Below are 15,173 nucleotides of genomic sequence, written 5' to 3' on the forward strand. Positions count from 1 at the left end.
AGCTGCAGAGAGGCAGAAGCACAACTGGAGCCAGGAGCACATCTGGAGTGACCTTCACCTCTGTGGGTGTGACAGTCCTGGGGCTCTCTGCGCTGTGCCCAACAGAGCTCCTGCTCCAAGCACAATTTGTGCTGATTTTGTCCTGGTCTACTTCCTCCAGCTGCTGGGCTTGTAAATAATTCAGAAGCAGTTCTATTAAAGAGCCATTAGGAGGAAAAAGAAAGAGAAATCATCTGGGAGAAACCTTGTTAGGAGCAAGTCTGGGGTAATGAGATACTGGACAAAGAGCCTGTGCCTGACTGTCAGAGCCTGTTAGGAGAGCACCTGGCTGGATTCAGCTGGGTGGTGCTGCTGGGACCAGGTGGAGGTGTCCTGGTTTGGAGGACAGGTGTGTGCTGAGAAAGGCAGGAGCCTCTCTTTGAAATGGAGAATGTAAACCCCCTCCCTCCAAATTATTAGAATTTTGAAATCAAGGGGCTCTCAGGCAAAGATATGGGAATTAGGAATAACAGTTCTTTACTAGGGAAATTAAAATAGAAATACAACACTACAAAGAACAAACCCAAGCCCTGCCAGAGTCAGAATCCAAGCTGACAGCCGTCAGTCAGGCAGGGTGTTGGCAGCAGTCCCATCCCATGGTGGCTGCATCCTCCTGCAGTGACAGATGTGGCTCAGTTGGAGCAGTGCTCCTGTACAAGGTGCAGTTTCCTCCCAAGCTCCAGTGGGGATGTGGAGCAATCCCGTTTCCCTCTGGAGCCCAGTGGAGAAAGGGGCTCCCTTAGTGTCCCAAAACCTCTGTTTTTATCCTGGTAAGAAATGTTGGGCTCTTCCCCCTGGCTGGAGCAACTCCCAATGGGATGCAGTAATTTTATCAGTCCCACAGTGGGACTCAATGGCCATGAGCAGAAAATGACTGGCTGGAGGAAGGATGGGTTGTGAAAAGATAAAGAACACTGCCCCAGCTGGTTTATAAACCATGGCCATGAACAGGAGATATCCCATGAGATAAAGAACACTGCCCCAGCTGGTTTATAAACCATGGCCATGAACAGGAGATATCCCATGGGATAAAGAACACTGCCCCAGCTGGTTTCAATGGATGCCCATTAGCAGAATATCTCCCACAGAGATCAGGATCACTGCCCCACCCTCAACAGATGGTGATAGAATCAATACCTTTGATCACATCCTGTATTTTAACCCAAGACAGGAGGTCATCCAGATTAGCATGAGAAGGTGCTGTCAGTGTTTCAATTTCATGTGAAATTTTTACAAACATGTTTTTGGGCTGTGGTGGGAGGCAGCGAGCAAACACTCGGTGCTGGGTTTATCAGTGACTGACTGCCCAGAGATTGGCAGGTGGGGCAGCAAAGAGAAGAGGCTGTGAGTGGAGTCCAAACAGGATCACTCAGCTTCTTCACAGTCTTTTTTTTGAACTGGTTAAGGTTCTGAGCAAGTGCTGGTGCCTGGTTTGATGCCATGTCTGTGTGCAGGGCAGGTGTCATCCCCTCTCTCACTGCTCATAGCCCAAACTGGATCCCTGGGCTCAGTGTTCATCTCCAAAGGGCAGGAGAAAGGCATATCCCTTCCTGAAAGCTTGGTGCTGGTTCCTTTTTCTCAGCTGAGAAATCTTTAATTCCTTGATTTCCCATGGCCCTCCTCCAGACAGACCCCTCAGGTACCCTGTGACTGGATCCTGAGCGTGAACCCTGTTGTTTTTCCAGCCCAGTGTGGAGGAACAGCAGAAGAGATGGAAGGAGTGCTCCTGAGCCCAGGCTTCCCAGGAAATTATCCCAGCAACCTGGACTGCACGTGGAGGATCCTGCTGCCAGTGGGGTTTGGTGAGAGACCTGGCTTTGGCTTGGTGCTGTCACAGGAGAGGGGGTGAAAAAAATCACAGAATTCCTGACTGGTTTGGGTTGGGAAGAAGCTCAATGAGATGATCTGCCAGGGGAAACTGTCCCAAGCTGCTCCAAGCCCCGTCCAGCCTGGTCTGGGACACTGCCAGGGATCCAGGGGCAGCCACAGCTGCTCTGGGCACCCTGAGCCAGGGCCTGCCACCCTCACAGGGAACAATTCCTTCCTAATCCCCACTCCAAAGCTCCTCTGTGCCAGTTTGAAGGCACTCAGTGTCCCCAGGGCAGTTAAAGTCCTGCTGAGTGCCCAGGCTGTCCTGGGCTCTATGGGTGGGCAGTGCTGGGCTTGGAGCTGGGGTTGGTGTTGGGATTGGACCTGGGATTGGTGTTGGGATTGGAGCTGTAGTTGGAGCTGGGTTTGGAGCTGGGATTAGAGCTGAGTTTGGTGTTGGAGCTAGGATTGGGGTAGGAGCCGGGGTTGGAGCTGAGGTTGGGATTGGAGCTGGGGTTGCTGTTGGTGTTGGAGCTAGGATTGGGATTGGAGCTGGGATTGGAGTTGCAGTTATAGTTGGAGCCAGGGTTGGTGTTGGGATTGGATCTGGGGTTGGGATTGGTGCTGGGATTGGGCTTGGAGTTAGGATTGGAATTGGAGCCAGGTTTGGTGTTGGGGTTGGATCTGGGGTTGGGATTGGAGCTGGGATTGGGCTTGGAGCTGGGATTTGGGTTGGGCTTGGAGCTGGGACTGGGGTTGGAGCCGTCGTTAGAGCCAGGGTTGGAGTTGGGGTTGAGGTTGGAGCTGGGACTGGGATTTGAGCTGGGATTGGGGTTGGGGTTGGAGCCGTAGTTAGAGCCATGATTGGGGTTGAGGTTGGAGCTGGGATTGTGCTTGGAGCTGGGATTGGGGTTGGGATTGGTGCTGGGATTGGGATTGGAGCCATAGTTAGAGCCGGGGTTGGGGTTGAGGTTGGAGCTGGGATTGGGATTTGAGCTGGGATTGGGATTTGAGCTGGGATTGGGATTGGGGTTGGAGCTGTCGTTAGACCCAGGGCTGCTCCTGGGGTTGCAGCTGCTGCTGGTACAAAAGCCCCACTGCAGTTTCAGCCCCAAACTCCTCCCTCCCCGTGTCCAGGCGCCCACATCCAGTTCCTGAACTTCTCCACGGAGCCCAACCACGACTTCGTGGAGGTGCGGAACGGCCCCCACGACACCAGCAGCGTCATCGGGCGCTTCAGCGGCGCCGAGCTGCCCGGCTCCCTGCTCTCCACCTCCCACGAGACCACCCTCTACTTCCACAGCGACCACTCCCAGAACAAACCCGGCTTCAAGCTGGAGTACCAAGGTGGGGAGGGCAATCCTGCCCTCGGGGCGCTCTGGTTGTTCGTTCTGTGAGGTTTAATCCAAATGAGTGGAAAGTGTTAAGGCTGTGCTTAATCCTCATAGCTGGGATTTGTTCCACCCACAAAGGCAAGGAGGAAATGTCCCCAGAGTGCCCTGTGTCCTTGTGTGGAATTTGTTCCAGCCATGTTCACTTGGAGCTTGGCTCCTGGGCAAGAAGAGTTTGCTTTGGAATGTTTGCTTTGGAATGTTGGAGCTGCTTTTCCCTCCAGGCTGGAATCCTGAGCTCAGCCTGGTGCAGGGTTGGGCAAACAATGAAGCAGCCAAATAACAGCACAGTGGGTGAAAGGAGAGAAGGAAGTTGCTAAAATGAAGTTTTAACCCTCAGTTTTGGGGGTGAGGGGGGATGAAGGTGTGTTTTCCCCAGCTGGAGTCCTCGGGCATCTCTCTTATTCTGAACATGAATTTTTGACCCCCAGCTCTACCTTCCCATCCTTGAGAACCTTTTGGTCTTCCCTGCACTCCTGTGCTGAACTCAGAGGGTGAAAGGAGAGAAAGAAGTTGAAATAAAGAGGTGCCCTCATTTTTGGGGGTAATGGGGGTGGAGGTGCTTTTTCCCCAGCTGGGCAGCTCTCCTTGTTTGAACACGAATTTTTGGTTCTGCCTCCACAAGTGGCCCTGAAAATCTTTTGGTCTTCCCTGCCCTCCTGCCCTGGGCATGTGGAAATTCAAAGGGGCAAAGGATGCCAAGGGCAGCTCATGGATTTCACCCTTTCTTAGGGTTAAATCCTTGGAAAAAATCCCATTTTCCTGGGAAATGCAATACAGAGCATTCCTCCCTGTGCTTTCTCAGCCTACAAGCTGCAGGGCAGGAAGAGGTTGGTTTCCTAGGGTTAAATCCTTGGAAAAATTTCATTGAAGAAATTCCTGCTGATGTCCAACCTGTCCCTCACCTGGCACAGCTTGAGGCTTTACTTTGTCGCTTTTTCCAAGGGTTAAATACTTAGAAAAATTCCCATTTTCCTGGGAAATGCAATATAAAACATTCCTCCTTGTGTTTCCCCAGCCTATGAGCTGCAGGGCAGGAGGAGTTTGGGTTCCTAGGGTTGAACCATTGGAAAATCTCCTGAAAAATGCAATATAAAACATCCCTCCTTGTGTTTCCCCAGCCTATGAACTGTGGGGTAGGAGGAATTTGGCTTCCTAGGGTTGAACCATTGGAAAATCTCCCATTTTCCTGAAAAATGCAATATAAAACATTCCTCTTTGTGTTTCCCCAGCCTACAAGCTGCAGGGCAGGAGGAGTTTGGGTTCTTAGGGTTAAATCCTTGAAAAAATTCCCATTTTCCTGGGAAATGCAATACAGAACATCCCTCCCTGTGTTTTCTCAGCCTATGAGCTGCAGGGCAGGCAGAGGTTGGTTTCCTAGGGTTAAATCCTTGGAAAAATTTCCTTGGAGAAATTCCTGCTGATGTCCAACCTGCCCCACCTGGGCACAGCTTGAGGCTTTACCCTGTCACTTTTTCCAAGGGCTAAATACATGGAAAAATTCCCCATTTTCCTGGGAAATGAAATATAGAATATCCCTCCTTGTGTTTCCCCAGCCTATGAACTGTGGGGTAGGAGGAGTTTGGCTTCCTAGAGTTGAACCATTGGAAAATCTCCCATTTTCCTGAAAAATGCAATATAAAACATTCCTCTTTGTGTTTCCCCAGCCTACAAGCTGCAGGGCAGGAAGAGGTTGGGTTCTTAGGGTTAAATCCTTGGGAAAATTTCCTTGGAGAAATTCCTGCTGATGTCCAACCTGCCCCTCACCTGGCACAGCTTGAGGCTTTATCCTGTCACTTCTTCCAAGGGCTAAATACTTGGAATAAATGCCCCATTTTCCTGGGAAATGAAGTATAGAATATCCCTCCTTGTGTTTCCCCAGCCTATGAACTGCAGGGCAGGAGGAGTTTGGATTCCAAGGGTTGAACCTTTGGAAAAATTCCCATTTTCCTGAAAAATGCAATATAAAACATTGCTCTTTGTGTTTCCCCAGCCTACAAGCTGCAGGGCAGGAGGAAGCTGGGTTCCTAGGGTTAAATCCTTGAAAAAATTCCCATTTTCCTGGGAAATGCAATACAGATCATCCCTCCCTGTGTTTCCCCAGCCTACGAGCTGCAGGAGTGCCCTGACCCGGAGCCCTTTGCCAACGGGGTGGTGAGAGGAGCTGGCTACAACGTGGGCCAGTCCATCTCCTTCGAGTGCCTGCCTGGCTACCAGCTCATCGGGCACCCCGTGCTCACCTGCCAGCACGGCACCAACAGGAACTGGGACCACCCCCTGCCCAGGTGTGAAGGTACGGCCTGGGCTCTCCTGGGCTCACCTGGGTACTCTTGGGCACACCTGGGCACACCTGGGCTCTCCTGGGCTCTCCTGGACTCACCTGGGCTCTTCTGGGCACACCTGGGGCTCACTTGGGTTCACCTGGGCACACCCAGGCACTCCTGGGCTCACCTGGGCTCACCTGGGCACTCCTGGCCTCTTCTGGGCTCTCCTGGACTCTGCTGGGCACTCCTGGGCACACCTGGGCACACGTGGGCTCTGCTGGGCACTCCTGGGCACACCTGGGCTCACTTGGGTTCATCTGGGCTCACCTGGGCTCACTTGGCTTCACCTGGGCACACCTGGACTCTGCTGGACACTCCTGGGTTCTTCTGGGCACTCCTGGGCTCACCTGGACTCTACTGGGCTCACTTGGGTTCACCTGGGCTCACTTGGGTTCACCTGGGGTCTCCTGGGCTCACCTGGGCACACCTGGACTCTACTGGGCACACCTGGACTCACCTGGGCACACCTGGACTCACCTGGGTTCACTTGGGGTCTTCTGGGCTCACCTGGGCACATCTGGGCTCACCTGGGCTCTCCTGGGGACTCCTGGGCACACCTGGCCTCACCTGGCCTCACCTGGGGACTCCCGGGCACATCTGGGCACTCCTGGGCTCACCTGGGCACACCTGGGGTCTCCTGGGCTCACCTGGGCACTCTTGGGCTCATCTGGGCTCATCTGGGCTCACCTGGGCTCACCTGGGCTCACTTGGGTTCACTTGGGGTCTTCTGGGCTCACCTGGGCTCACCTGAGCGCTCCTGAGCTCTCCTGGGCTCATCCTGGCACACCTGGGTTCTTCTGGGCACACCTGGACTTTCCTGGGCTGATCTGGATCTTCCTGAATCCAGAATTGTTACCTTTGTATTAAAAAAAAAAAAAAAAAATTAGTACAAATGGGGTATGAGGATGTTTCAGGGGAATGTGGAATTTTTAAAGCCAAGTTAGGACGAGATATGGATCTTCCTGGATCCAGAATTGTTACCTTTGTATTAAAATTCAAATAAGGAAAAGGAATAAAAATAGGGTAGGAGGATGTTTCAGGGGATGTGGAATTATTTAGGCCAAGTTAGGCCAAGATCTGGAACTTCCTGCATCCAGAATTGTTACCTTTGTATTTAAAAAAAAATTTAATTTTTAATAAAAGGAATAAAAATGGGGTAAGAGGATGTTTCAGGGGGTATTTCCTCACTGGGGCTGTGTTTCTCTCTGCTCCCCTGCAGTGCCTTGTGGGGGCAATGTCACTGCCCAGAATGGCACAGTTTACTCCCCTGGCTTCCCCAACCAGTACCCAAATTCCCAGGATTGCAGCTGGCTCCTGACAGTGCCCGTGGGCTATGGGATCCACCTCAACTTCACCCTGCTGCAGACAGAGCCCTACAACGACTTCATCACTGTCTGGTGGGTACAGAGGGGCAGGAATCACTCCCAGGATTCATTTTGGGAAATTCTCCTGCCTTTGAAATGGGAATGGGACCCTTGGAATCCCCTGTGCAGGCTGGGAGCTTCCTGGTGTTTTGGAGAAGGGAAGAGAAATTACAATTTTTCTGAGCTTTCTTTCAATATTAATATAATTTTTAAAAATATTATTTATGCACAATAAAGATTATCAACATCAGGCAGCCAGAGCAGCTCTGATTAAAAAGTTTGTGACCAAATTTTGAGCTTGTAGCACCCAATGTCTGACTTTGAGAATATCCTCTGTTTACTGAGCAAACAGAGTGAAATTCCTTTGGGAAGCAGGTCCTAATTCTTCAATTTCTAAGGTTAAAAGTGAAATTTGTGTTTCTGATCCTCAGCTGGGAGGCTCTGAAATGTAAATGTGGGAAAGGCAGGGTGAGGAAGGGAGGAATCCCTGGGCACGCAGGGCAGGAGGAGGCCGTGTTAAATCCTTGGGAAAATCCATTTTATTCCTTTTTGCCATCAGGGATGGGCCCCAGCAAACAGCTCCCCAGCTGGGAGTGTTCACAGGAAACTCAGCCAAGAAATCTGCAGAGAGCTCCTCCAACCAGGTGCTGCTGAAATTCCACAGCGACGGCGCCAACGGCGGCATCTTCGCCATCGCCTTCCGAGGTGAGCACCCCTCACTGCTGCTGATTCACCAAAACCTGAGTGTTGGTTGGACACTGAGACTCAGCTGTGAGGGACAAAACACTCTCTAACAATTTAAAGTTACAAAGTGTGTGTTTATTCCTCTCTAACAGTTTAAAGTTACACAGTGAATGTTTATTCAGCGCTGGGCAGCAGTGTGAGGTAACCCCCTAACACACACTGCAGAATCACAGGTGGGCACAGGGTCTGGTTATTGACAAAAGGTTCAAACAAATAAATATTCATGATACCACCCCCTCCCATCCCCTGCTTCCCATGGTAATCAGTTTGAAGCTATTAAATTGAGCTATTAAGCAGCGTGGTTTCTTCTTGAATTAAGTCTGGGGTCGTTTTTGTGGGGAGGGGTCTTAAAAGGAGGAAGTAAGGTGAGTCTTCCTCACCCTGACCTTTTCTATCAATGACAATACAAATGGCTTTTGGGGCAACTCCAGTTTTGCAAAGAATGAGTTTCTGGTTGCAATTGTTCATGTTTATTTGGCCCTACCTACCAGTTTCATCCTTTCCCATTGCAAGCACAGCTGAGCAAACATAAATTGACAGGAATCAATTATTTAAGTTTCAGGTAACAATCTCAAGCCCAGTTTCTTCTAACTTTTAACTAAAATCCTAATTTCTTTAAGTTGAGTGTTTCACTGGGAGGAAAATCTGGGAATATTGGGGGAAATCTTGTGTCCTGGTTTGGAGGACAGGTGTGTGCTGAGAAAGGCAGGAGCCTCTCTTTGAAATGGAGAATGTAAACCCCCTCCCTCCAAATTATTATAATTTTGAAATCAAGGGGCTCTCAGGCAAAGATATGGGAACATCCCATATGGATATATCCCTTATGGAGAGGATTTTCTTTGTGGAAAGGGAAGAATTTCCTTGTAGAAGATAAGGAATTTCCATGTGTAGAGGGCAGGAATTTCCTTGTGGAGAGTGAAGGAATTTCCTTATGGAAAGGATTTTCCCTGTGGAAAAGGAAGAGTTTCCTTGTGGAGAGCAGGAATTTCCCTGTGGAAGGGCAGGAATTCCCTTGTGTAGAAAGAAGGAATTTCCTTGTGTTGAGGGAAGGAATTTCCTTGTGGAGAAGGAAGAATTTTCCTTGTGGAAGAGCGGGAATTTCCATGTGGAAAAGGAAGAACCCTTGTGTAAAAGGAAGAATTTCCTTCTGGAAAAGGAATAATTTCCTTGTGGAAAAGGAAGAATTTCCCTGTGGAAGAGCAGGAATTTCCCTGTGGAAAGGGAAGATTTTCCTTACAGCGGGGCAGGATTTTTTTTCCATTTTTTCTGTGGAGAAGGCAGAATTCCCTTGTGGGATTTCCCTGGCTCCCCTGGACGTGCTGCTCTCTCTCCCTGCTCTCCCAGCTTTCCAGCTTTCCCGCTGCCAGCCTCCCACCGTGGTTCCCAACGCCGAGATCCTCACGGAGAGCCAGGAGTTCCACATTGGTAAAACCTTCCTCCCCCTCCTCATCCTCCTCCTCATCCCCAGCTCCCCCTTCGTGCCAGCTCCACTAATTAGTGCCTTCCTTTTTGTTTTTGTTTTATTTTTTGCTTTTACTGAGCTTTACTCAGAGTTTTATAAATCTCGTGTGGTGACAGGAGTTTATCCCAGGGTGGCTCCAGCATGGTTTTCCTGCCTTTTATTTCTGATTTGCTCCTTTATTCCCTGCATTTCCCCATTTTATTCCTGTGTTTATCCTTTTTTTCTGCACCTGCCCCTTTTGTCCCTCTATTTCCCCTTTTTATCCCTGCATTTTCCCCCTTTTATTCCTGTATTTACCCCTTTTATTTCTGAATTTCCCCCTTTTATCCCTCTATTTCCCTTTTTTATCCCTGTTTCCCCTTTTATCCCTGCATTTCTCCCTTTTATTCCCATATTTCCCCCTTTTATTTCCATATTTAACCCTTTTATCCCCTTTTTCCCCCTTTATCCCTGCCTTTACCCCTTTTATCTCTGTATTTCCCCTTTTATCTCTGTATTTCCCCTTTTATCCCTGCATTTACCCCTTTTATCCCTGCATTTACCCCTTGTGTTCCCATATTTACCCCTTTATTCTGCATTTCCCCCTTTTATTTCTGTATTTCCCTATTTTATCCCACTATCCCCCCTTCTATCCCTACCTTTACCCCTTTTATTCCCATAATTCCCCCTTTTATTTCTGCATTTCCCCTTTTATTTCTGTATTTCCTCTTTTATCCCTTTATTTACCCCTTTTATTCCCATATTTACCCCTTTATTCTGCATTTCCCCCTTTTATCCCTATATTTACCCCTTTTATTTCTGTATTTCCCTTTTTATTCCTGCCTTCACCCCTTTTATTCCCATATTTCCCCTTTTATTCCCACATTTCCTCCTTTTATCCCTGCCTTTACTCCTTTTATTCCCATATTTACCCCTTTATCCCATCTATTTCCCCTTTTTATCCCTGCCTTTACCCCTTTTATTTCTGTATTTCCCCCTTTTATCCCTCTATTCCCCCTTTTATCCCTTCCTTTACCCCTTTCGTTCCCATATTTCCCCCTTTTATCCCTCTATTTCCTCTTTTATCCCTTTATTTCCCCCTTTATCCCTGCATTTCCCCCTTTTATTCCCATTTTTACCCCTTTTATCCCTGCATTTACCCCTATTGTCCCTCTATTTCCCCTTTTATTTCTGCATTTACCCCTTTTATTCCCATATTTACCCCTTTTATTCTCATATTTCCCCCTTTTATCCCTGCATTTCCTCCTTTTATCCCTGTCTTTACCCCTTTTATCCCTGTATTTACCCTTTTATTTCTGTATTTCCCATTTTATCCCTCTATTCCCCCTTTTATTCCTGCCTTTCTCCCTTTTATTCCCATATTTCCCGCATTTATCCCTCTATTTCCTCTTTTATCCCTTTATTTATCCCTTTATTTACCCCTTTTATTCCCGTATTTACCCCTTTTGTTCCCATATTTACCCCTTTTATCCCTGCATTTACCCCATTGTCCCTCTATTTCCCCTTTTATTTCTGCATTTCCCCATTTTATCCCACTATTCCCCCTTTTATCCCTTTATTTACCCCCTTTATTCCCATATTTCCCCTTTTATTTCTGTATTTCCCCCTTTTATCCCTGCATTTCCCCCTTTTATTCCCATATTTACCCCTTTATCCCATCTATTTCCCCTTTTTATCCCTGCCTTTACCCCTTTATTCTGCATTTACCCCTTTTATCCCTCTATTCCCCCTTTTATCCCTTCCTTTACCCCTTTTGTTCCCATATTTCCCCCTTTTATCCCTCTATTTCCTCTTTTATCCCTTTATTTCCCCCTTTATCCCTTTATTTACCCCTTTTATTCCCATATTTACCCCTTTATTCTGCATTTCCCCCTTTATCCCTATATTTACCCCTTTTATTTCTGTATTTCCCCATTTTATCCCTCTATTCCCCCTTTTATCCCTGTATTTACCCCTTTTATTTCTGTATTTCCCCTTTTATTCCTGCCTTCACCCCTTTTATTACCATAGTTCCCCTTTTATTTCTGTATTTCCCCTTTTATCCCTGCCTTTGCTCCTTTTATTCCCATATTTACCCCTTTATCCCATCTATTTCCCCTTTTTATCCCTGCCTTTACCCCTTTATTCTGCATTTACCCCTTTTATTTCTGTATTTCCCCCTTTATCCCTTTATTTCCCCCTTTTATTTCTGTAGTTCCCCCTTTTATCCCTCTATTCCCCCATTTATCCCTGCCTTTACCCCTTTTATTCCCATATTTCCCCCTATAATTTCTGTATTTCCCCTTTTTATTCCCATATTTCCCCTTTTACCCCTCTATTTCCTCTTTTATCCCTTTATTTCCCCCTTTTATCCCTGTATTTACCCCTTTTATTTCTGTATTTCCCATTTTATCCCTCTATTCCCCCTTTTATCCCTGCCTTTCCTGCTTTTATTCACATATTTCTCCCTTTTATCCCTTTATTTCCCCCTTTATCCCTTTATTTACCCCTTTTATTCCCATATTTACCCCTTTTATCCCTCTATTTCCTTTTATCCCTTTATTTCCCCCTTTTATTCCCATATTTCCCCCTTTTATTTCTGTATTTCCCCTTTTATCCCTGACTTTACCGCTTTTATTTCTGCATTTCCCCATTTTATCCCTCTTTTTCCCCCTTTTATCCCTGTATTTACCCTTTTTATTTCTGTATTTACCCCTTTTATTTCTGAATTTACCTCTTTTATCCCTCTATTTCCCCCTTTTATCCCTGTTTCCCCTTTTATCCCTGCTTTTCCTCTTTTTATTCCCATATTTCCCCCTTTATCCCTCTGTTTCCCCTTTTATTTCTGCATTTATCCCTTTTATTTCTGCATTTATCCCTTTTATTCCCACATTTACCCCTTTTGTTTCCATATTTAACCCTTTTATCCCTGCATTTCCCCCTTTTATTCCCGTTTTTACCCCTTTTATCCCTGCATTTACCCCATTGTCGCTCTATTTCCCCTTTAATTTCTGCATTTACCCCTTTTATTCCCATATTTACCCCTTTTATTCTCATATTTCCCCTTTTATCCCTGCATTTCCTCCTTTTATCCCTGCCTTTACCCCTTTTATCCCTGTATTTACCCTTTTATTTCTGTATTTCCCATTTTATCCCTCTATTCCCCCTTTTATTCCTGCCTTTCCCCCTTTTATTCCCATATTTCCCCCTTTTATCCCTCTATTTCCTCTTTTATCCCTTTATTTCCCCCTTTATCCCTTTATTTACCCCTTTTATTCCCATATTTACCCCTTTTATTCCCATATTTACCCCTTTATTCTGCATTTCCCCCTTTATCCCTATATTTACCCCTTTTATTTCTGCATTTTCCCATTTTATCCCTCTATTCCCCCTTTTATCCCTGCCTTTCCTGCTTTTATTCACATAATTCCCCTTTTATTCCCATATTTCCCCCTTTACCCCTTTATTTCCCCCTTTTATCCCTGTATTTACCCCTTTTATTCCCATATTTCCCCCTTTTATCCCTTTATTTCCCCCTTTTATCCCTGCCTTTCCCCCTTTTATCCCTCTATTCCCCCTTTTCATCCCATAATCTCCCTTTTTTCCCGTTCCCATCCCTGTTTTCCATCCTTTCCCAGGTGACATCGTCCGGTACCGCTGCCTGCCCGGCTTCACCCTGATAGGGAACGAAATCCTCACCTGCAAGCTGGGCACCCACCTGCACTTCGAGGGACCCCCACCCACCTGTGAAGGTGAAATTCCCCAAATCCCACCTCTCCCTGCTCAGGGGGAGATTCCCCTGCAGATCTTTTCATCCTTGGGGTTCGTTTTCCCATCTCCAGGAATTTTGGGTGGAGGGAGCGAGATCACCAAGTTCTCCTGTCCTAATTAACAATTAACATGAATGAGCAGTTCCATGGGGGTGAGCTGCAGTTCCAGCCTTTGTTCCAGCAGTTTCCAGGGATTTCTGGAGAGGTTTTTTGTTTTGGGAGAGGTGTGAATGGAGGCAGTGGGAGTGGTTTGTTCCTTTCTTTAAGTGTGACAAATTATTTGTGGGATTTTGGGATTCCTGGAGCCCCAAAAATCAAGGAGTGCAGGGGTTGTGCTCTGCCTTGAGCGGGCTCAGCAGCAACCTTGTGCTTCCATCTTCCCCCTGAAAAAGCAGAAATTTTCCATTCCATTCCCATTCCCAGTGCACTGCCCCATGAATGAGCTGAGCACAGATCCTGTGCTTCCATCTTCCCCCTGAAAAAACAGGAATTTTACTTCCCATTCCTATTCCCAGTGCACTGCCCCATGAACCAGCTGAGCACAGACCTTGTGCTTCCATCTTCCTTCTGAAAAAACAGGAATTTTACTTCCCATTCCCAGTGCACTGCCCCATGAATGAGCTGAGCACAAACCTTGTGCTTCCATCTTCCCCCTGAAAAAACAGGAATTTTACTTCCCATTCCTATTCCCAGTGCACTGCCCCATGAATGAGCTGAGCACAGACCTTGTGCTTCCATCTTCCCTCTGAAAAAACAGGAATTTTCCTTCCCATTCCCAGTGCACTGCCCCATGAACCAGCTGCTGACGGATTCCACCGGGGTGATCCTGAGCCAGAGCTTCCTGGGGAGTTACCCCCACTTCCAGACCTGCTCCTGGCTGGTGAAGGTGGAGCCAGGCTACAACATCTCCCTGACCATCGAGTACTTCCTCAGCGAGAAGCAGTTTGATGAGTTTGAGATCTTTGATGGTAAGGGACTCACCCCCCCTGACCTCCATCCCAAACCTTCCTGGGGTTCCCTTCTGTCCTGGTTTGGAGGACAAGTGTATGCTGAGAAAGGCAGGAACCTCTCTTTGAAATGGAGAATGTAAACCCCCTCCCTCCAAATTATTAGAATTTTGAAATCAAGGGGCTCTCAGGCAAAGATATGGGAATAGGAATAACAGTTCTTTACTAGGGAAATTAAAATAGAAATACAGCACTACAAAGAACAAACCCAAGCCCTGCCAGAGTCAGAATCCAAGCTGACAGCCGTCAGTCAGGCAGGGTGTTGGCAGCAGTCCCATCCCATGGTGGCTGCATCCTCCTGCAGTGACAGATGTGGCTCAGCTGGAGCAGTGCTCCTGTACAAGGTGCAGTTTCCTCCCAAGCTCCAGTGGTGATGTGGAGCAATCCCGTTTCCCTCTGGAGTCCAGTGGAGAAAGGGCTCCCTTAGTGTCCCAAACCCTCTGTTTTTATCTTGGTAAGAAATGTTGGGCTCTTCCCCCTGGCTGGAGCAACTCCCAATGGGATGCAGTAATTTTATCAGTCCCACAGTGGGACTCAATGGCCATGAGCAGAAAATGACTGGCTGGAGGAAGGATGGGTTGTGAAAAGATAAAGAACACTGCCCCAGCTGGTTTATAAACCATGGCCATGAACAGGAGATATCCCATGAGATAAAGAACACTGCCCCAGCTGGTTTATAAACCATGGCCATGAACAGGAGATATCCCATGAGATAAAGAACACTGCCCCAGCTGGTTTATAAACCATGGCCATGAACAGGAGATATCCCATGAGATAAAGAACACTGCCCCAGCTGGTTTATAAACCATGGCCATGAACAGGAGATATCCCATGAGATAAAGAACACTGCCCCAGCTGGTTTCAATGGATGCCCATTAGCAGAATATCTCCCACAGAGATCAGCAGATGGTGACAGAACAGACACCTTTGATCACACCCTGTATTGGAACCCCAGACACATGGTCAAGGGGGAAGGAGCATTCCAGGGCCAGCTTCCCACCTGGAACCTCCTGCAGAGAGTTGCTCACTGATTCCTGCCATAAGGAAATAGCTACAATTGGGGTTTTTTGGATGGAGCTGAAGGATTTTTCCAAAGGGGTGGGAGTTGGGAAACTCCTGAGAGAGGGATGGCAGCAGAGATTGCTGCAGGGGATGAGTTGGGAAAGTAGGAATTCTCATCCCTGAATCCACAGGGAATGAGTTGGGGAAGTGGGAATTCTCATCCCTGAGATCCACAGGGGATGGATTCTCCTTGCCCAGGAGTTCTTAGGAGTGGGGAGGGAA

At 47.6% G+C, this 15,173-nt stretch overlaps 1 protein-coding gene across 1 annotated transcript in view; it reads left to right on the forward strand.

The window, feature by feature from the left end:
• Positions 1 to 15,173, forward strand: part of LOC117007700 (CUB and sushi domain-containing protein 1-like) — a 124,948-nt gene that overhangs the window by 72,165 nt on the left and 37,610 nt on the right. Inside the window, 8 exon segments of the mRNA XM_033081023.1 lie at positions 1,725 to 1,841; positions 2,986 to 3,195; positions 5,344 to 5,532; positions 6,783 to 6,960; positions 7,487 to 7,632; positions 9,016 to 9,096; positions 12,751 to 12,864; positions 13,662 to 13,850. Of these exon segments, the coding sequence (XP_032936914.1) occupies positions 1,725 to 1,841; positions 2,986 to 3,195; positions 5,344 to 5,532; positions 6,783 to 6,960; positions 7,487 to 7,632; positions 9,016 to 9,096; positions 12,751 to 12,864; positions 13,662 to 13,850 (1,224 nt within the window).

This window comes from Catharus ustulatus, chromosome 26, assembly GCF_009819885.2.
Source record: "Catharus ustulatus isolate bCatUst1 chromosome 26, bCatUst1.pri.v2, whole genome shotgun sequence".
NCBI classification, from domain to species: Eukaryota; Metazoa; Chordata; class Aves; order Passeriformes; family Turdidae; genus Catharus; species Catharus ustulatus.